At 35.9% G+C, this 22,283-nt stretch overlaps 2 protein-coding genes across 2 annotated transcripts in view; both read right to left on the minus strand.

Moving 5' to 3' along the window:
- The window catches only part of LOC131171842 (pentatricopeptide repeat-containing protein At1g12620-like), a 45,199-nt gene extending 37,805 nt beyond the window's left edge, over window positions 1-7,394 (minus strand). Inside the window, exon 1 of the transcript XR_009142480.1 lies at window positions 7,253-7,394. The gene's annotated coding sequence lies outside the window, so the exon portion shown is untranslated. The remainder of the gene's footprint in view (window positions 1-7,252) is intronic.
- On the minus strand, window positions 1,993-4,319 carry LOC131171840 (putative pentatricopeptide repeat-containing protein At1g12700, mitochondrial). The gene has a single exon (XM_058131856.1). It carries the CDS (start codon window positions 4,267-4,269, stop codon window positions 2,440-2,442), a length of 1,830 nt encoding a protein of 609 aa, XP_057987839.1. The 5' UTR covers window positions 4,270-4,319; the 3' UTR covers window positions 1,993-2,439.
- Window positions 7,395-22,283: the final 14,889 nt, after the last annotated feature.

Consider the following 22,283-nt stretch of genomic DNA (forward strand, 5'->3'; position numbering starts at 1 on the left):
AGTCTTAATTAAAAAATATAATTATTTATTTAATAAAAAACTTAATTTTTAACTTATTTGACCCTTAGATGAAAGACTTGTTTAATTTTTTTTAAAAAAATATTTTATTATTTTAACATTTTTATAATTAAAATATATTAAATTTATTTTTAATTTTTTTTTTTATAATTAACTACAATTGAAATTCAAATTAAAGATTCAGCTTAGTACCGCTAAACTAAAGTTCATAAATTTAACTTTTAATTTTTTTTTCTTTTTAATTAATATATTTAAAAAATTTTCTCCATAGTAACTCTAATAATAATAGTAACTCTTACAATAATATCAAATAGGTGTTAATTATTTTCTATTAAAAAAATATTTATGATAAAAAAATATTTTATTTACCGTCAAGTAGATCAAATGGGATATCAAATTAAAATTGATCTAATTTAATTAACTATTCTTTTCTTACTATATTTGTAATCTTATTTATAAAAATAATTTATAATTCTAAATATATTTATCATAAAATATATTTTTATATTTACATATGTTAATGTTATAAGAAATCTACCAATAAAGGTGCATGTGTTTCTGCCAGTATATACACTAGTAATGACAAATGTTAGAACAGGTTTACTTGTAAAAAATATATATATTTTTTTTATTTTTTAAAAATATTTTTATTTTTATTTTTATTTTTATATAAAACATTATATAAAAAATAGTTTTTTAATTTAAAAAATTTAAAAATATATTATTATCTTCCATAATAAAATAAATAAATGACTAAAAAATATTTTTTACCTTTTTAAATTTTTTTAATGTGTTATTTATTCTTTTATAATAATATAATTATTTTTTTTATCATTGTGCATAAATATTTTTAATAATTATTTAATTTTTATTATGAAAAGTTATAATAATATTTTTATGAAAAAAATAAAATTATTAAACTGAACTTTTCTATTGATTTTCAAATCTTAATTAAACTTTGAAAAACTGAAAATTAATTTTCATTTCTTCATTTAGAAAACTAGCACACATGAATGGAGATCAGAAAGAGATAGATGTGTAGATATAGAGGCCACATATATGTTAGTTTTATGAAAGAAGGGATATCTTCATATGCTATCAATACTATATATCATCTCTTGAATATTGATCACAACTTGAGAAAATTTAGAAGAAACTAAAAAAACATTTAGAATTTGAAATGTGAACTGGCCAATTTCCTTCTCTATTGACAAAAACAACAGATCTTTGATGACAGACTCATAAGCATATTAGCAACTTCTTCTAACAGTAAGAATTTCAAAGTTTATCATAATGAAACCAACAGCTAGTGAGTCCAGATTGGAATTATCTTAATACTAGAGATTACTGCATTAATCATGGATTGGTGAAGCAATTCTCTGCTTCAGAGTACTGATTAATTCATACTTCTGGTGTTCCATTGTTTATCATTAAAGATCAGGTCATTTCGTGCATTCATTAGCTTCCATGCCAGGAACGGCCAGTCCGAGAAGAGAGCCATCAACAGAAGAGCTTTCAGATTTTCCATCAGTGCTTCCTATTTCAGGATGCCTAAACATATTCAGCTCTCAAATTCAGACGCCAAGAAAACTACGCTTCTCTTGCTGACCATTAGCCCCTTAAACCCTCTTCCACCCCAAGTGGCCCAGACTTTTCAAAAATTTATACCATCATCAGATGTAAAATCAAAGGCAGTTCCTTGATCTTGAATGGTAGAACAAGGACTTGTACCTGGAGCAGAACAGCTAGATACTGCACAAGAGCTAGGAGGCCACAGAACAGAATAGGAAACTCTTTTACCTGAAAACGTAAATGTGGCTACTGAAATTAATTTAAATTCAAACAACGCAACACTAGCCACAACTGGAAATGGTGAGATTTATGAGTTAACTAGGTTGATTGTGAATTTCATGTAATGAGGGAAATTTTCTGGAAGGTTCACTTTCTTGCAACAGTAAGCAAAATCCAATGAGGGAAATTTTTGTGCTCTACTTCAACGATCTAACAGTCTTAAGCTTACTACTTTTTTTTTTCACCCTTTAAATCTAACTATGGACACATAACATTCTTTTGATGTTTTAGCTATCCTTCTTTCTGTCAAACTATATTCTACTTTTTGCAGTTGCATCATCATGCCGGAAATAATGCAGAAAGTTGCAAATTAGGGAATAAGCATATTATGAATTATGATTATGGAATCACACAATGCTGGCAAGATAAAAACCACCACATGCACTGATTGCACTGATTTCCTATATAGAAGAAGGGCGACAAATTGGTGAATGCACAGAGAATTAAGCATAGAACAACTTGCTAGGGAATTCCAAATATAATTATACTTTCTATATAAAAAAGGACCAATAACTCATAACATGACAAATACCTCGTCCATCTGTTGAGCAAGTCTTGATTGTTAAAATATCACTTAAAATTTGCACCTTTAGAACATTTGGAACGATTTCGTAGTTTTGTCAGAATGAGATTGTCATTGCGCAATAAATGTATTACCAATTCAAAGGTGGTGGCATTTGCAGAGAATCCTTTATCAACCATTTCATCAATAAGTAGTGTTGCCTCTGGTATATCTTTATGCCTGAGAAACCCTTGAATAATCATATTATAACAGCAACCATTCGGTAAACATCCACACTCTTCCATTCCTCTAAAGACTTTGTATGCTTCATCTAGTAAACCTTCATTGCAAAGTCCTTTTATTATTATACTATATGTATAAACATCAGGTTGTAAACCTTTTTCAAAAAGCCTAGAAAACAATTCCTTGGCATCAGTAAGCCTCCCAGCTCTACACATACCATTAATCAAAATGTTATAGCTCACACAATTAACCTTCAACCGACTCTTTTCCATCGCTTTAAATAGTGTGAGTGCCTCATCAAGATACCCTTGTTTGCACAAGCCATCAAGAATGATTGAAAAAGTCACTTTATTTGGCTGCTGACCATGAGAACACATGTTCTTGAAAACTTCTAGTGCAATTCCAGGTCGCCTTGCTTCCCACAATCCCTTAATAAGAGTATTATAAGTAACAAAGTCGGGAACTAAACTAGTTTTAATCATTTCATCAAAAAGTTTTGTTGCTTCATCTATCCTTTTGCTCTTGCAGTATCCATTAATCAAGATGTTGTAGCTAAAGACATCAGCTATGCCACTGCTTACTATCTGATCAAATAGTTTTCTAGCTTCATCCATTTGGTTACACAGGCAAAATCCGTCCATCAATGAATTGTGGGTGACAACATCAGGCTTCACACCTTTTTGGATCATTATTTTCATTATTTCTTGAGCTTTTGAAACTAGTCCTTCCTTACAAAGATTGTCAATCAATATATTTAAGGTAAAAATGTCTGGTGATATGTTTTGCCCCACCATTTCTTTCAACAAGGCGAAAGCTTGATTCCATTTGCCCAAATTGAAAAGACCTTGAATTAAGCAGTTGTAAGTGATGATACTAGGTGGAATACCTTTATTCCTCATTTGGGAGAAGAGGTCTAAAGCCTCAATAACTAGCTTATCCTTGCAAAGGGCGTCCATAATTGCATTATATGTCACAACATCTGGCTCACAACCTCTCTCACCCATTCCCTTTAGCAACTCAATAGCCACATTTGTTTTCCCAGATTTACATAGAGCATTTACTATCACATTGTAGGTACGAACATTAGGTTGATATCCTCCAGCAACCATATCATTGAAAAAATCTACTGCTCCATTGATTTTACCATCTATACAGAGCCCTTTAATTAAGGTAGTAAATGTCACAGTATTGGGCTCCAATCCAAATTTGATAATTTTCCCCAGAATTGAGAAGCCAAAATTCACAAGGTGTAAGCGGCAGAAACAGTCAATCAATATAGAAAGAGAGTAAATATCGTGTGAGATTCCTAGAGACTCAATTGTTCTGGACAAAGAAATAACCGTGTGATATTGTTTCATTCCCACAAGAGCAGATAAAAATCGACAAAATTGAACAATAGAAGGCAGAGGACGCAAAAGAATGATATGATTAAAGAAAGCTAAGGCATCATCAACGTCCCTAAAAGAAGAAGAATTGAACTTAGATCTCAAGAAACGTTGAGATTTTGCATCTTTAGGATTATGCGTTGAAGCAGAAGAATGGAAGTAATTGGTAAACAATAAGGATGGAGATTGAATGATACCCATTTCCGTTTGCAGTTGAAAGCGGAAGAACCTCTCAGTAGTTGTGAAAATCCTCCGCGCCGACATTATCATCTTCAGAGAAAGAGAGACGGCTCTGTATGTTTAGGGCGAAAGAGAGAGTGTTAAGCAACTATTCAGTTAAATAATAATTCAAATTGTTACAAAAAAATAATAATTAAAATAAAAAATGTTATTTTAATTTTTATTCGATTAATTATGTTTAAATTTTAATTTATCTATAAGGATTATTAAACTTAATTAATTAAATTACCTCTAAGAGAAAATATGGGTAGTGTTATCAAATCGAATCATACCAATGCACAACTAGCAGTAAAAAATAATTTAAAATTTTTAATGTAAAATTTTATTTTATAGTAAAATAAATATTTAAAATTAAAATTTTAAATAATAAAATTATTTATATTAATGAACAATAAAATTTAATATATTAAAATTTATCTTTGAATAAATAAAAAAATTTAATGTACTTTTTGTGATTTAATGATAATATAATAAAAAATTCAATAATTTAAATTAATATGTTAAGAAAATAAATTATTAACAATATTTATTAGGACAATGAATTTCCAAGTTTAAAAATGACAAAAATTTAATAAAATAAAAATTACCATTAATTCACCATTTATCTCATTTCAAAATTTAAAATAAAATTCAGCAAATATTTTATAATTCAAACAACAAGATTTTTGAATAAATTTATTTTTAAATATTTTTTAAATTATTAAAAAAGTACTTATTACTTTTATAAAATTTTTAAAGAATGAAAAATAATTAATGTAAGGGATATAATATAATTTACTATTAATATTTTAGGCTTTCGATGCATGAGATATAATTTAAAATAAATTAACCTATTTTATTAAATTCATAAAATAAATTAATCAATTTTACAGTTTTGAATTCAATTATTCATAATTATTAAAATTAGAAAATAAATTAAACTTTATTCTCCTATTATTTTAGTGGATTTTTTTTTTATTTTCTTCACATTTAATTGAACTTTGTTAATTGCTATGTATTACAATGATAAATATTTTTGTTTTGAGGCAATAAAAATGAAAAATTGAAAAATATTCCAGCGTCTATTTGGCCAACTTGCACTTATTTAATAATACTAAGTTTTCTTTAAATGTGTATTTATACATTAGTTGTATTTGTATGCATATTTGTAAATATCAAGAAATTGTAACAACTCTAAGACTTCGTTTGTTTCACATAAAATTAGATTATTTTATATTTCTCTTAGTTATAATTAAATTAGAATTGAAATTTTAACTTTTTTAAAAATACATTATTTTTAATAATTAATTAAATTTAATTTTTAATTAATTTAAATAATAGATTATAGATAGATGGAGCCCAATAAAAAAATATTAATACCCCGCTTGAAATTGAGTTTAAAAATTAAAAATACTTTTTCTAAAAGAATATTATTTTTTTATATAAAAAATATATAAAACTATGAGAAATATTTAAAAAAAAAATGAAAAGAAAGTTGGGAGAGGAAAGAGAAGAATAGTTTAGAAATAGAAAATACCTTTAATCATACACCTTGCTAACACTTGCTTTGGATATAGCCTCTATTTTATAGATTCTATACCATGAATACATATTTAAGAGTTACAAAAAAATAAATAAGAAAATTAATATACAAATTAATATGTTGGGAGTTATAAAATTGAATTGAATAATGATTCTTGGTGGTTGTGGACATTCACATAATTGTATTATTTATAGTAGTTTTAAATGTAAAAAAAAATAAAAATAAATCTCTATATTTTCATTAGAGGTTTAAATAAGTTTAAAATTAAATTTGAGCTAAATAAATTTTTGTATTTTTTAATAAGACTAAATAAGTCTATTATTGTAACACCCCAAAAAATTTTAAATTTTATTATTTTATGAGTATTATTGATATTTTAATTTTAATTAAATTTTAAGAAATTATTTGAGATTTTTCGGATTTTAAAAAATCGGGTTCGATTTTCCGAAAATATAAACTTTGATGATTTTTAAAAATTAATTTAAAGACCACGTGGAAAAACTAAAAATATATTTGGAGTCTACGAATTTTTCTAAGTTTTTTGGATTTTTTTCGAAATTTTTGGACCTCGTTTTCGGTCCCGAGGTAGAGTTAAAATTCAAAATTTTGTATCTTGAATCGGACCGTCCGAATCGAACCGGACCGGTCGAATCGGACCGACCTTTTCTTTTTCTTCCTTCTTCCTCCCGCGCGCGTCGACCTCCTCCCCTTCTCTCTCTCTTTTCTCCCTCCTCCCTCCTCCCCTTGCCGCGCCGCCACCTCCCCTGCCTCCCCACCTCGCCGGCGCCCCACCTCGGCCCTCCCCCACGGCCGGCCGCCGCCTGGAACGCCGGAAAACGGCCTCAGAAAGGACGCGCAGCGCACGCGACGCCTGGACTTCCCTTTAGCAGTTGTAAGTGACATCTGGCTCACAACCTCTCTCAACCATTCCCTTTAGCAACTCAATAGCCACATTTGTTTTCCCACATTTACAAAGAGCATTTATGATCACAGTGTAAGTATGAACATCAGGTTGATAACCTCCAGCAACCATATCATTGAAAAAATCTACTGCTCCATTGATTTTACCATCTATGCAGAGCCCATTAATTAAGGTAGTAAATGTCACAGTATTGGGCTCCAATCCAAATTTGATAAATCTCCCCAAAATTGAGAAGCCAAAATTCACAAGGTGTAATCAGCAGAAACAGTTAATCAATATAGAAAGAGAATAAACACTGTGAGAGATTCCTAGAGACTCAATTGTTCTGCACAAAGAGATGACCGTGTGATATTGTTTCATCCCCACAAGGGCAGATAAAAATCGAGAAAACTGAACAATAGAAGGCAGAGGACGCATAAGAATGATATGATTAAAGGAAGCTAAGGCATCATCAATGTCCTTGAACTTAGATCTCAAAAAACGTTGAGATTTTGCATCTTTAGGAACATGCATGGAAGTAGAAGAATGAAAGTAATTGGCAAATAATAAGGATGGAGATTGAATGATACCCATTTCCATTTGCAGTTGAAAGTGGAAGAACCTCCCAGCACTTGTGAAAATCCTCCGCGCGGACATTAACATCTTCAGACAGAGAGAGGGCTCTGTATGTTTAGGGCGCAAGAGAGCGCGTTTAGCAATTATCTGTAATTTATAGATATCTTTTAACAAATTATGTAATAAGTTATTTATGAAAACAGTAACTTATATTCCATTTATTATTCAGTTAAATAATAATTCTAATTGTTTCAAAAAATTAATAATTAAAATAAAAAGTGTTACTTAATTTTTATTCAATTAATTCTGATTTAAATTTTAATTTATCTTTTAAAACTATGAGGATTATTGAACTTAATTAATTAATAAATCGAACCATATCACTGCACAACTAACATTAAAAGATAATTTAAAATTTTTAATTTAAAGATATTATTTTATAATAAAATATTTTATTTAAAAATAAATTTTTAAATAATAAAATTATTTATGTTAATGAACAATAAAATTTAACATATTAAAATTTATCGTTAAATAAATAAAAAAATTATTAAATAAATAAAAAATTATGTACTTTTTCTGATTTAATGATAATAAAATAAAAAAATTCAATAATTTAAATTAATATATTAAGAAAATAAATTATTAACAATATTTATTAGGACAATGAATTTCCAAGTTTAAAAAAGACAAAGAATTAAAATTTAATTAAAAATAAAATAAAAATTACCATTAATTCACTATTTATCTCATTTCAAAATTTAAAATAAAATTCAACAAATATTTTATAACTCAAACAGCAAGATTTTTAAATAAAATTATTTTAAAATATTTTTCAAATTATTAAAAGTTACTGATTACTTTTATAAAATTTTTAAAGAATGAAAAATAATTAACATAAGGGATATAATATAATTTAATATTAATATTTTAGGCTTTAGATGCATGAGATATAATTTAAAATACTCAACTAACTCAACTAAGCCTTTATTCTAAAAATTTAGGATCAACTATATGGATTCTCTTAACATTCTCATTTTTGCAATTTTTATCTCTTTCAGTACCCAACACGCACTACCATATAACATGGCCGGTAATATGACTGTATAGTAAAATTTTCCTTTCAATTTATTAGAAATCTTGCGATCACATGAAACTATCCGGCTTTAATTTTATGACTAACATTCTTTTCACATCCCCATCTACTTGAAGAACTCTGAGCCGAGATATTTAAAGTGATTACAGTACCACTCCATCCAATAAATTGACTTACTTTATTAGAATAATGAAATAAATTAATCAATTTTACTGTTTTGAATTCAATTATTCATAATTATTAAAAATTAGAAAATAAATTAAACTTTATTCTCCTATGATTTCAGTTGAGGCAATAGAAATGAAAATTTGAAATTTCCTCTGGTTCTTGTCGAATTCTCTGTTCTACCATCATCACATTTTGCCGATTTAATCCAGCAATCAAAGTTTTCAACTCATTAATAATTCTCTGAAACTTCACTTCTTGGCTCGCCACCATCTCTTGTAACCATGCTTCATATCTATGCTCAACCTTAATCACCATTGAAAGCCAACTCTTTTTGCCTCTCTTAGGATCGTGACTCTACTCCTATCATGGCCGTGGACAATCACTCTGATATCAATGTTGTGACAAAAAAATAGAAAGGAATGAAAACACAAAGAATAAAACTCAACAATCAATCAAATCTTTATAGTGAATCAATAATGAATGTGTACATAGTCTGTTACAACTTTATAACTAACATATCTAACTAACTTTAAATTTATGTAAATTGTAATGCTATTCTGACTCTATAAATAGTTAGTGACATGTACATAGAATTCTATTATAGGGAGACGGATTAAAGATTTTATTATATATAAAGTTGTTTCTAAGAGATAATCACAAGGCAAAATTATTGCATATAAAATCAAAACTTCACTTTTATATATATGAACTCTAATCATCTCTCCTATCATTTTACATGGCTTGGAAACTTAAAAAAATTTAATTTTTAATAAATGCAACAGTTTTATATGTATTAAAGTTTTATTTGTAATATAATAGAATTATTAAAAATTAAAGGCTATTTTTTTGTTACATTATTTTTTAAGGAACATTATTGTTTTTCTATAATATAATTTTATATTAAAAATTTTAATATTGCTCTTGAGTTATAATTGAATTAGAATTGAAATTTTAACCCTTTTCTTAAAATATATTATTTTTAATAGTCAGTTAAATTTAATTTTTTATTAATTTAAATAATAAAAATATAATTGTAACTAATATAAATACTTAAGGGTTTTTGTTAAATCTAATATTTCCCCTTCACATATTTATTTATATTATATATTATAGATAGATTATAAATAAATTATAGATAGATAGTGTAACAACTTGATTTTTTTTAAAATAATAATAATAATAATAATAATATATTTTTAATTAATGTATTATTTTATTATTATAACATTTTATTCATCATGTTAAACTAATATTTTTTTCATGATAGTATTTTTTTTAAAGGAATATTATTTACATGCATTATTATTATTATTATTATTATTAAATTAGATTGAATTTTTATTCTATACAATTTTAGTGGGCACTATTAATTTAAGTATATTATTATCATTATTTAGAAAATATTATTTTATATATTTTACTAGTATGTAATTTAATTATATTACCCTATTACTTTGAATCTAATTGAATGAACCTAAAATGAACCAGTCCCATTCGACTCTCCTCAGCCCAAGAAAGATTCTCCAACCAACTTCGCCATTAGCAACTATTGAATTTACGAGAAATAAAAAGAGAGAAAAATGGGTAATTTTAGAGCTTTTCAGTCAAATCCTGAACAATTCAACCGTCATATCAAAGATTCGAAACCATCGATGAATTCTAATAAATTTTTTAATCAATCTGGCCACTGATATTAATTTCAAATTCAAACAACACTAGTTATGTGACACCCCTTACCCGTCTACAGTGTAGCCGAGCAAGTTATGCCACTCAGTGTGTCGGAACACCAATTTATATTTCAATTTCAATTAATCTCTTTTAATTCATTTATTTATAATTTTTCATAAATCTAAATTTTTCCGCAAATTTTATAGAAAATCCGGCAGAGTGCCGGCTATAAATTGGAAAAACAGTTCTTCTGAACCTGTTAAAAACACTCTCAATAATATCATTACCTTATTCTCAATCAACCTCTAATATATTCTCAACAATTTCTCAATTCACTTCAATATCTCAAAATTCAATTAAATTCAAACCACAGTCAACTCAAAAAAAAAAAAAAAATTGTCACGACCCAACTTATGGGCCGGACCGGCACTAGGACCTAGGCCAGCCTAAAGCCCCCGAGGCCCGTAGTAAGCCTAACTATTCATTAACCCAATTCTAAGGCCCATTTGGGCCCAATTTCAAGAAACCAACCGGACAGAGTCCGGCCATAAAGTGGACCTTTCAACGGGGAGTTTTTGACTCACCCGACCTGTAAACACAATAAACAATCCATTGGGGAGCTCAGCTCACCCTCCACATACTCATATCAGCATAAAAATAAATGGGAGCTCAGCTCCCTCATCCAATCCATCAAACATGCATAGAATATTAAGTTTACAAGTCCAAAATAACAATTTAGTTTACAGACCCAATTCAAATAATATTTCTATCACATGCGGAAATTCTAGGAGTAAATAAAATTACACAAATATGGATAAACAACCTGCGAAGGAGAAAAGCAGGTTAACCACAATAAAATCCTCCTGTAGCCTGAAAAAAAATATTAAACAGGAGTGAGCGTTCGACTCAGAGAGTAAAATATCAATTTTAACCATAATCTCTATAACTATCTAAAACTAATGCACCCCGTAGAGTGAAATGCAACATCAACAACATTTTCACATCATAACATCAAAAAGGTAATTTGGAGCACTCACGCACCCTGTAACATCAATCATAATATATGGGAGCTGATCCTCTATACAGCCCTCTTAAATCCAACCTGGTGCCAGCGAAGAACTCAAGCCGGACTTTCGCTTAATAAACCAAATCGGGGGTCCCAGCGAAGAACTCAAGCCGTGACTACCCCCCGAAGGATCGGGTCCTAGCGAAGAACTCAAGCCGTGACTACCCGTCCTGTCCATAGTCCACACCACATCACACGCGCACCAACGCACGCACACTGCTCCAAATTGCCACAACAACATCCATGACACGTTAACAGTTATGAATGCAACATAAATCGTGCCTAGAGTTTAACTATATAAATATATGCATATAAGTGATGCATGGGCATGCTTGAACATATAATAATATCGAAATTACAATTAAAATTAATATTTTACTCACAGACTTGACAACGGTCATCGTATGGCGGGCGGAGGAAGAAGGCTGTCCCGGCTCACCTGACAATTACATTATAATTATTTAATACAAATGACTCAATAAAAATTAAGAAAAGACCAAATACGTCCTAAGTCGTGCCGAAAATCCGGCAGAGTCTCCCCTATACCTAGGACCTACCCAACCTGCAAAATGGCTCAAAACATACTTCTATATTTACAATCCATATATCCACAGCTCAATCATATCACACAGCCCCTCCTGGGCCCATTAAATCAATCATCCATCACAATATGTAAAATTTCAATTTAGTCCTTATAATTGACCATTTTTGCAAAAACTGCCCAAATAAGCTCTAAAAATTCTAAAACTTTGCCCCGCGGTCCTTAGCAATATTACTAAGCTATTGCAAAAAGAATCATAATTTTCTAAGCTACCACGAATATTTTATGGATTTTTAATCCTATTTAAGCAATAGAAAATTACGAAAAAGCAAGGTTCGGGTTTACCTTTGCCGATTCCGACTTCGGGAACGCGCTCGGGACGTCTGACAATGGGGGGATAGCCAAAACCTTGATCCAATTCGGAGACTTTTCCGGTAACGGGTCTGTCTAGCCGGAAATTCACAGACCTGGACAACTGTCGAATTTCCGCGAATTGAGGATACCTACACGAAGCCCATAACACGGGGGTTAGTACATAAATTTTTCAGAATTTTCTAAGCTCATTAAATGCTCGGAAAAACACTGCGAAGTTTCGTGGGACCCATCGAAAAACGGTGTCGGAAAAATTTGAAATTTATGTCGCTGCGAAGCTCTCGACGAGTGGAGCGCTCTGGTACTCTCGGTTTTCTCGTGGGGTTCACGGTTTGTGAGAAATCTAGCCCGAAAGTCAAAATGGGCTAAAACTTCCCGGGCAAAAATTGGACAAACTGCTCGATGGATTTCAGTGTTCTTGGTGTCTATGGAAAGCTCTCGACGAGTAGATGAGTTTAGACACAAGACCCGGTCCGATTGGTGGCCGGATCGGCCGGATTTTTGGCCAGGAAGACGAAAAGTCGCGCGCGCAAGGGGGGGGCGTTCGTGTCACGACCCAACCTATGGGCCGGACCGGCACTAGGACCTGGGCCAGCTTAAAGCCCCCGAGGCCCGTAGTAAGCCTAACTGTTTATTAACCCAACTCTAAGACCCATTTGGGCCCAATATCAAGAAAACAAACGGACAGAGTCCGGCCATAAAATGGACTTACCAACGGGGAGTTTTCGACTCACCCGACCTGTAAACACAATATATAGTCAATTGGGGAGCTCAGCTCACCCTCCACATACTCATCAACATAATAATAAATGGGAGCTCAGCTCCCTCATCCAATCCATCAAACAGACATAGAATATTAAGTTTACAGGTCCAACATGATAATAATATTACAGACCAAATTCAAATAATTACTGCTAACACATGTGGAAATTCTAGGAGTAAATAAAATTACACAAATATCAATAAACAACCTGCGAAGTATAAAAGCAGGTTAACCCAGAATAAAATATCCTCCTGCGGCCTGTAAAAATTTTTGAACAGGAGTGAGCGTTCGACTCAGAGAGTAAAATATCAATTTTAACCATAATCTCTATAACTATCTGTAACTAATGCACCCTGTAGAGTGAAATGCAACATCAACATCATATTCACATCATAGCATCAAAAAGGTAATTTGGAGCACTCACGCACCCTGTAGCATCAATCATAATATATTGGGAGCTGATCCCCTATACAGCTCTCTTAAATCCAACCTGGTGCCAGCGAAGAACTCAAGCCGGACTTTCGCTTAATAAACCAAATCGAGGGTCCCAAATAAGAACTCAAGCCGTGACTACCCTCGAAGGATCGGGTCACAGAGAAGAACTCAAGCCGTGACTACCCGTCCTATCCATAGTCCACACCACATCACACGCACGCCAACGCACGCACACTGCTCCAAATTACCACAACAACACTCATGGCACGTTAACAGTTATGAATGCAACATAAATCGTGCCTAGAGTTTAACTACATAAATATATGCATATAAGTGATGCATGGGCATGCTGAACATATAATAATATCGAAATTACAATTAAAATTAATATTTTACTCACAGACTTGACGACAATCACTGTGGCGGCTGGGCGGAGGAAGAAGGCTGTCCCGGCTCACCTGACAATTATATTACAATTATTTAATACAAATGACTCAATACAATTCAAGAAAAGACCAATTACGTCCTAAGTCGTGCCGAAAATCCGGCAGAGTCTCCCCTATACCTAGGACCTACCCAACCTGCAAAAGGGCTAAAAACGCACTTCTATATTCACAATCCATATATCAGTTCAATCATATCACACAGCCCCTCCCGCCCATCAAATCAGTCATCCATCACAATACGCAAAATTTTAATTTAGTCCTTATTATTGACCATTTTTGCAAAAACTGCCCAAATAAGCTCTAAAAATTATAAAACTTTGCCTCGCGGTCCTTAGCAATATTACTAAGCTATTGCAAAAAGAATCGTAATTTTCCAAGCTACCACGAATATTTTATGGATTTTTAATCCTATTTAAGCACTAGAAAATTACGAAAAAGCAAGGTTCGGGTTTACCTTTGCCGATTCCGACTTCGAACGCGCCGACGCCCGACAATGGGGCTAGCCAAAACCTCGCCCAATTCGAGACTTTTCCAGATGGTCCGTTCGAGAATTTCGCATCTTGGCCAATCGTCGAATTTCAAATGAATCGAGGATACCTACACGAAGCCCATAACACGGGGGTTAGTACATAAATTTTTCAGAATTTTCTAAGCTCATTTAATGCTCGAAAATACACTGCGAAGTTCCGTGGGACCCACCGAAAAACGGTGTCGGAAAAATTCGAAATTTATGTCGTTGCGAAGCTCTCGACGAATGGAGCGTGCTGGTGGCCTCGGTTTTCTCGTGGGATTCACGGTTTTCGAGAAATCTAGCCCAAAAGTCGAAATGGGCTAAAATCTTCCCGAGCTAAAATCGGACAAACCGCTCGATGGATTTCGGCGTTCTTGGTGTCTATGGAAAGCTCTCGCCGAGTAGATGATTTTAGACACAAGACCCGGTCCAATCGGTGGCCGGATCGGCCGGATTTGGCCGAGGAAGCTGAAGCGGCGCGCGCGCAGGGGGGAAGGCTTCGCGCGCGTTTTTCCGCCAGGGCGCGGCCGGTGGTGGCGGCGTTGTGGTCGGGCCGGCCGCGGGCTGGGCAGCTAGGGGCGGGGAGGAGAGAGAAACGAGAGAGAGAAGGGAGAGGGACGACGCGCGCGGGGAAAGAAAAAGGGAGAAGGAAAAGGCCGGTCCGATTCGACCGGTCATATCCGGTCCGGTTCGATTCGGCCGGTTCGATTCAGAATACAAAATTTTGAATTTTTACTCTGCCTCGGGACCGAAAACGAGGTCCAAAAATTCCGAAAAAATTCCATAAAACTCAGAAAAATAAGTAGACTCCAAATATATTTTTAGTTTTGCCACGTGGTCTTTTAATTAATTTTTAAAAATCATCAAAGTTTATATTTTCGAAAAATCGAACCCGATTTTTAAAATCCGAAAAATCTCAAAAAAATTCCTAAAATTTAAATAAAATTAAAATATCAAAAATACTCATGAATAATAAAATTTTGGGGTGTTACAGTTCGCGCGTGTTTTCCGGCCGTTTGGGGTGGCGGCCGGCGAGCTGGGAAGGTCGGGGCCTGCCGCCAGGTGGGGAGGCAGGTGTGGTCGTCGGCGGTGGGTGGGAGGAGAGAGAAAACGGGAGGAAGAGAGAAGGAGGAGGGGACGCGCGCGGGAGAAAAAGAAGAAGGGGAGGGAGCCGGTCCGATTCGACCGGTCCGATTCGGTCTGATTCGATTCGGCCGGTTCGATTCGGAATACAAAATTTTGAATTTTTACTCTGCCTCGGGACCAAAAACGAGGTCCAAAAATTCCAAAAAAATTTCAGAAAACTCAGAAAAATTCGTAGACTCCAAATATATTTTTAGTTTTGCCACGTGGTCTTTAAATTAATTTTTAAAAATCATCAAAGTTTATATTTTCGGAAAATCGAACCCGATTTTTAAAATCCATAAAATCTCAAAAAATTTCCTAAAATTTAAATAAAATTAAAATACCAAAAATGCTCATAAAATAATAAAATTTAAAATTTTGGGGTGTTACATTCTTCCCCTTACGTAAAAATTCGCCCTCGAATTTTTTACCCAAGGCGTAATAAAGCACATGATTATACATTGAATGATATGGTACTTGCTACGCATGTCCCGCTCGACTCAGTGCACTCTTCCACCGATCGCTCCTCCACAAAACCTTAACCATAGGGATCTGCTTTGATCTTAGCCGCCTCACTTAGTAGTCCACTATGGCTACAGTTGCTCCTCAAATGTCAAGTTCTCCTTTAGTTCTATTACATCCGTTGTAGTACATGAGAAGGATCTGGAATGTATTTCCCGAGCATGGAGATGTGAAATACGGATGAACGTAAGAAAGGTTGGGTGGTAGCTCCAACCGTAGGCAAATCGCCCAACTCTATCCGTAACCTCAAAAGGTCCAATATACCGAGGTGCCAACTTGCCCTTCTTTCCAAATCTCATGACTCCTTCATTGGAGAAACCTTCAGAATACATAGTCGCTTCATCGCAAACTCCACATCCTCCGTCTGGGTCCGCATAACTTTTCTCGCCATCAAAGTCAAGCTGCTCTCGATTAAAGGAACTACCTCAAGTGTACCGCACTAGGTCTACATCATGCACCTTCGCTTCCCCATTTCCGCCCAACACAAAGGAGACCTACACTTTCTTCCATATAGTGCCTCATAGGGTGCCATCCCTATGCTGGAGTGATTACTGTTGTTGTAGGCAAACTCCACCAAAGCTAGCTGCTCATCCCATTGACCTCCAAAATCCTAAACACTCATGCGAAGCATGTCTTCCAGTTGTTTGGATTGTCCTTTCTGATCGTCCGTCTGTCTGAGGGTGGAAAGCCGCACTAAAGTTCAATCAGGTGCCCAGGCCTCCCGCAACTTTCTCCAAAACCGAGAAGTGAATCAGCCCTCTATAAGATATTATGGAAGTTTAATTCCATGTAATCCGACTATTTCTCCAATGTAGAGTTGGGCGTACTGTGCCACAGAATATGTAGTCTTCACAGGCAAGAAGTGAGCTGATTTGGTTAGGCGGTCTACAATTACCCATATCGAATCATGTCCTCGCGTGGTACGAGGCAACCCAGTCACAAAATCCATAGTGATCATTTCCCACTTCCATTCTGGGATAGGGAGCTCTTGCGCCTTCCCCGACGGTCTCGATGTTCAAACTTCACCTTTTGACAAGTCAAGCACTTGGACATAAAATCTGCTATGTCTCTTTTCATGCCATTCCACCAATACCTATCCTTCACATCATGGTACATCTTGGTGGAGCCTGGCTAGACATTGTAGGGTGTATAGTGTGCCTCTTGCATAATTTCAGCTCTAAGGTTATCCACATCTGGCACACATATCCTAGAACCTTGCACTAGGGCGCCATCATTGGCAAATCCAAACTCACCACCTTCACCTTGTCACTTTTCTATGATCTTCATCAATTGTTGGTCTCTGTGGCCGGGAAACTCTAACTCGTCTCTCAAGTCCGCCTCACCAAAATGAGCCAACAATACCCCTCATCCGAAAGATCTAGGATTAAACCTTGATCCATCAACTCAGATTTCCCGAATCAACGGTCTCTTCTTCATCAAATGTGCGCCAAATCATGAGAAGATTTTCTCGCTAAAGCATCTGCTACAACATTGGCCTTCCTGTGGTGGTACCGATGGTGCAATCATAGTCTTTCGTAAGCTCCATCCATCTCCTCTGCCTCAAGTTTAAATCCTCTGGAAGATGTACTTCAAACTCTTATGGTCGGTGTATATCTCGCACACTTCACCATACAGGTAGTGTCTCCATATTTTTAGTGCAAAGATTACAGCCGCCATTTCCAAGTCATAGGTGGGGTAGTTATGCTCATGCCTCTTCAACATTCTTGAAGCATAAGCCACTACATTTCCATTCTGCATCAAAACACACCCTAAGTCAACTCTGGAGGCGTCACAATACACGGTGTATCCTTCACCACTCACAGGTAGTGTCAACACAGGGGCAGTGGTTAGACACTCCTTAAGCTTCTGGAAACTCTCCTCACAGTCATCTGTCCAAATGAATGGAACATTTTTCCGGGTTAACTTAGTTAGGGGAGCTGCTATCTTGGAGAAATCTTGCACAAAACGCCTATAGTAGCTAGACCCGTAAAACTTCGCACCTCGTTGATCTGTAGGCCTAAGCCAATCGCCATGCCTTCAATTTTCTTGGGATCCACTTGAATACCTTCTCTTGAAACCACGTGTCCCAAGAATGAGATGCTTTCTAGCCAAAATTCACATTTTGAAAATTTGGCATATAACTGGTGCTCCCTCAAAGTCTGCAACACCATTCTCAAGTGCCACACGTGTTCTTCCTCGGTCCGAGAGTATACCAAAATGTCATCTATGAATACGATGACAAACGGGTCCAAAATGGCTTGAACACCTGCTCATCAAGTCCATGAAGGTCGGTGTATTAGTGAGTCCAAAAGACATCACCAAGAACTCATAATGACCATATCTTGTCCCGAATGCCGCTTTTGGACACGCCCTCATTCCTAATTCTCAATCGATGGTAGCTCGATCACGTGTCTATCTTGGAAAAGAATCTAGCCCTTGAGCCGATCAAACAGTCATCGATCCGAGGAAGTGGATACTTGTTCTTCATAGTCACCTTGTTCACCGTGTAGTCAATACATAACCTCAATGACCCATCCTTCTTTCTCACAAATAGAACAGAGCACCCTGTGGTGAAGTGCTCTGACGTATGAAACCCTTGTCCAAAAGCTCCTGAATTGCTCCTTTAACTCCTTCAATTCACTGGTGCCATCCTCGTAAGGCGGCATTGATATGGGGTTTGTACCCGCACAACATCAATGCAAAACTCTATTTCCTTCCCGGTGGCAACCTCGAAGCTCCTCCGGAAGACATCAATAAATTCTCCGACAACAGAACATTTTCCATGTCGACACCTTCTACGGATGTATCCTCACCAATGCCAAATACCCTTGGCATCCACGCCAACATTTTTTAGCACTAATTGTCGACACTAAGTTATATGGAGCCGCGCCTCCGCCACCATCAAAGCTAAACTCTTCCACACCGTATGTGGAAATGCACCTTTTGTTCTGCAGTCTAAAGTGGCATAATGAGTTGCCAACCAATCCATCCCCAAAATTACATCGAAATCCACATCGTAGAGGAACCAAGTCCGCCGGGAGAATCTTTCCACCCACTACCATCGGGCTACCCGTAAAACCATATCTACATCTATGTTGTCACTAAGTGGGTAGCTACCGACAAAGGACATTCTAAGGTTGTAGGGTTTCTACCCAACCTCATGGCAAACACAGGAGACAAATGAGTGCGTAGCACCCGATCTATCAAAACATGAGCCTCGTGAGGAATGCACTGTAAGAATACCGCCACAACCGCATTTGAAGCTTGAGCATCCCGTGGGTCAGGTGAAAATCCGAGCTTGACCCACTACCCGAGTGGCGTAACTCGACATCGACTTCTACCTCCTAATCTCCAAATCCACGCCCCTTGTCCTCGCCCTGCCACATCGAATCGATCGCCGCCATGCCGAAGCACCAGGATACAATCGCCGAGGAACATTTGCAATGTAACCTTATGACCCCATCCGTGGCTCGCCAACACGGGCATTCTCAGCAAAGTGACTCGTTGGCCACACTGAGCATACTCGAACCCATCAAACAAGGTCTCAATGTCCTCGTTCCACACTGCGGCACAAGGTGCCAAGGAGGATCTCAACTGCACTAACCGCTGTACTCGAACTATGACCACCGCCGATCCGCACTCTAGTCCGAATCCTCGAGGTTTGTGTCTAAAACCACTCTTCTTGTTCCTACTCTTTCCTCTGTAATTACTCTGGCCACCACTATCCGGAGCACCCATTTGGGGAACACCGGTAGAACCTCTCGCCTGCTTTTTCTTTGCTCTTCCGCTGTCATCCACAAAGATAGCTAATCTCAACTGTCTGCTCGATCAACTACCACATCAAAAGACTGACGACATCATGGCCAGTTCGCATACCTCCCGTCAAGCCCCTTTAGGAATCTCTTCACCTTCATAGTTTCAGAATTCATCGTAGGGGCATATCTGCTCAATTCCGTAAATTTCAGTAGCATATTCATCTACTGCACTGCCATTCTATCTTAAGGCCTCAAAGGCCCACTGCTTCTGATCTCTGAAGCTTTCTGGCACAAACCGATTGATGAACAGTTCCACAAACTGAGCCCACGATAAACCCTCCATCCGAGGTAACACGTAGTCATTCATCCACCGCTCAGGCATAGGCCCCATGACATGTCAGATACACTCTATTAGTCTTCTATCACCAATCGCACTGCTCTCGCCGTCTCAGGAATCCAAAACCGATATGCATCATCTCGACACATCATAGTACTGTGCACCAATTTCTTGAAATTGATGATCTGCTTGTAAGGTTCCTCTTGGTGTGGTGGATCGCCGCTATGGAGGGTGGACCATATATTGTGCCATCATATCGATGGTTCTCTCGCAACCCGCCTAGAGTAGCCGCCATTGGGTCCATGGGACCTCGTGCCATAAAAGATCGATCTCGACCGTTGGCACCGCTTCTTCTACTTGAGTAGCTTTAGGCCTCCTACCCTGCCTCCTCGGGGCAGGCGCCTCATCCTGTGCTGACGAGTCAGGCACATCTTGTTCTGGTGCAGTGGCAGCTCTCCTGCTTCTACGCATTTTCTTGAAATTCAGCAGCATTAGCCCTCAAAATTCAAAACTGCACATTACACAGCTCTATAGACTCATATTTACACACAATATATGAAGCAGAGACTAGAAGCAAAGATGACAATGCAAGACGAATGTGGACCCTATTTTTCCGCATGTGACTCCTAGTAGACTCTTCCCAACACTTTAGATGAACATTCCCTAAGAATCTGGAGCCTAAGCTCTGATACCACATTTGTCACGACCCAACCTATAGGCTGGACCGGCATTAGGACCTGGGCCAGCCTAAAACCCCCGAGGCCCGTAATAAGCCTAACTATTCATTAACCCAATTCTAAGGCCCATTTGGGCCCAATTTCAAGAAACCAACCGGACAGAGTCCGGCCATAAAGTGGACCTTTCAACGGGGAGTTTTTGACTCACCCGACCTGTAAACACAATAAACAATCCATTGGGGAGCTCAGCTCACCCTCCACATACTCATATCAGCATAAAAATAAATGGGAGCTTAGCTCCCTCATCCAATCCATCAAACATGCATAGAATATTAAGTTTACAGGTCCAAAATAACAATTTAGTTTACAAACCCAATTCAAATAATATTTCTATCACATGCGGAAATTCTAGGAGTAAATAAAATTACACAAATATGGATAAATAACCTGCGAAGGAGAAAAGCAGGTTAACCACAATAAAATCCTCCTGTAGCCTGAAAAAAAAATTGAACAGGAGTGAGCGTTCGACTCAGAGAGTAAAATATCAATTTTAACCATAATCTCTATAACTATCTAAAACTAATGCACCCCGTAGAGTGAAATCCAACATCAATAACATTTTCACATCATAACATCAAATAGGTAATTTGGAGCACTCACGCACCCTGTAACATCTATCATAATATATGGGAGCTGATCCCCTATACAAATTTCTCTTAAATCCAACCTCGTGCCGCCAAGAACTCAAGCCGACTTTCGCTAATAAACTAAATCGGGGTCCCAGCCAAGAACTCAAGCCGTGACTACCCTCAAGGATCGGGTCCCAATGAAGAACTCAAGCCGTGACTACCCGCCCCGCCCATAGTCCACACCACATCACACGCACACCAACGCACGCACATCGCCTCCAAATTGCCACAACAACATCCATGGCACGTTAACGCTTATGAATGCAACATAAATCGTGTTTAGAGTTTAACTATATAAATATATGCATATAAGTGATGCATGGGCATGCTTGAACATATAATAATATCGTAAATTACAATTAAAATTAATATTTTACTCACGACTTGACAACGGTCACCGTGGCGTGGCGAAGGAAGAAGGTCGTCCGGCTCACACCGACAATTATATTACAATTATTTAATACAAATGACTCAATACAAATCAAGAAAAGACCAAATACGCCCTAAGTCGTCGAAAATCGCGTAGTCTCCCTATACCTAGGACCTACCCAACTTGCAAAATGGCTCAAAACACACTTCTATATTTACAATCCATATATCCACAAACTCAATCATATCACACAAATTCTCCCGCCCATCAAATCAATCATCCATCAAAATATGTAAAATTTCAATTTAGTCCTTATAATTGACTATTTTTGCAAAAACTACCCAAATAAGCTCTAAAAATTCTAAAACTTTGCCTCGCGATCCTTAGCAATATTACTAAGCTATTGCAAAAAGAATCATAATTTTCTAAGCTACCACGAATATTTTATGGATTTTTAATCCTATTTAAGCACTAGAAAATTACTAAAAGCAAGGTTCTGGCTTA

This window comes from Hevea brasiliensis, chromosome 13 (assembly GCF_030052815.1).
Source record: "Hevea brasiliensis isolate MT/VB/25A 57/8 chromosome 13, ASM3005281v1, whole genome shotgun sequence".
In the NCBI taxonomy this organism is placed as follows: Eukaryota; Viridiplantae; Streptophyta; class Magnoliopsida; order Malpighiales; family Euphorbiaceae; genus Hevea; species Hevea brasiliensis.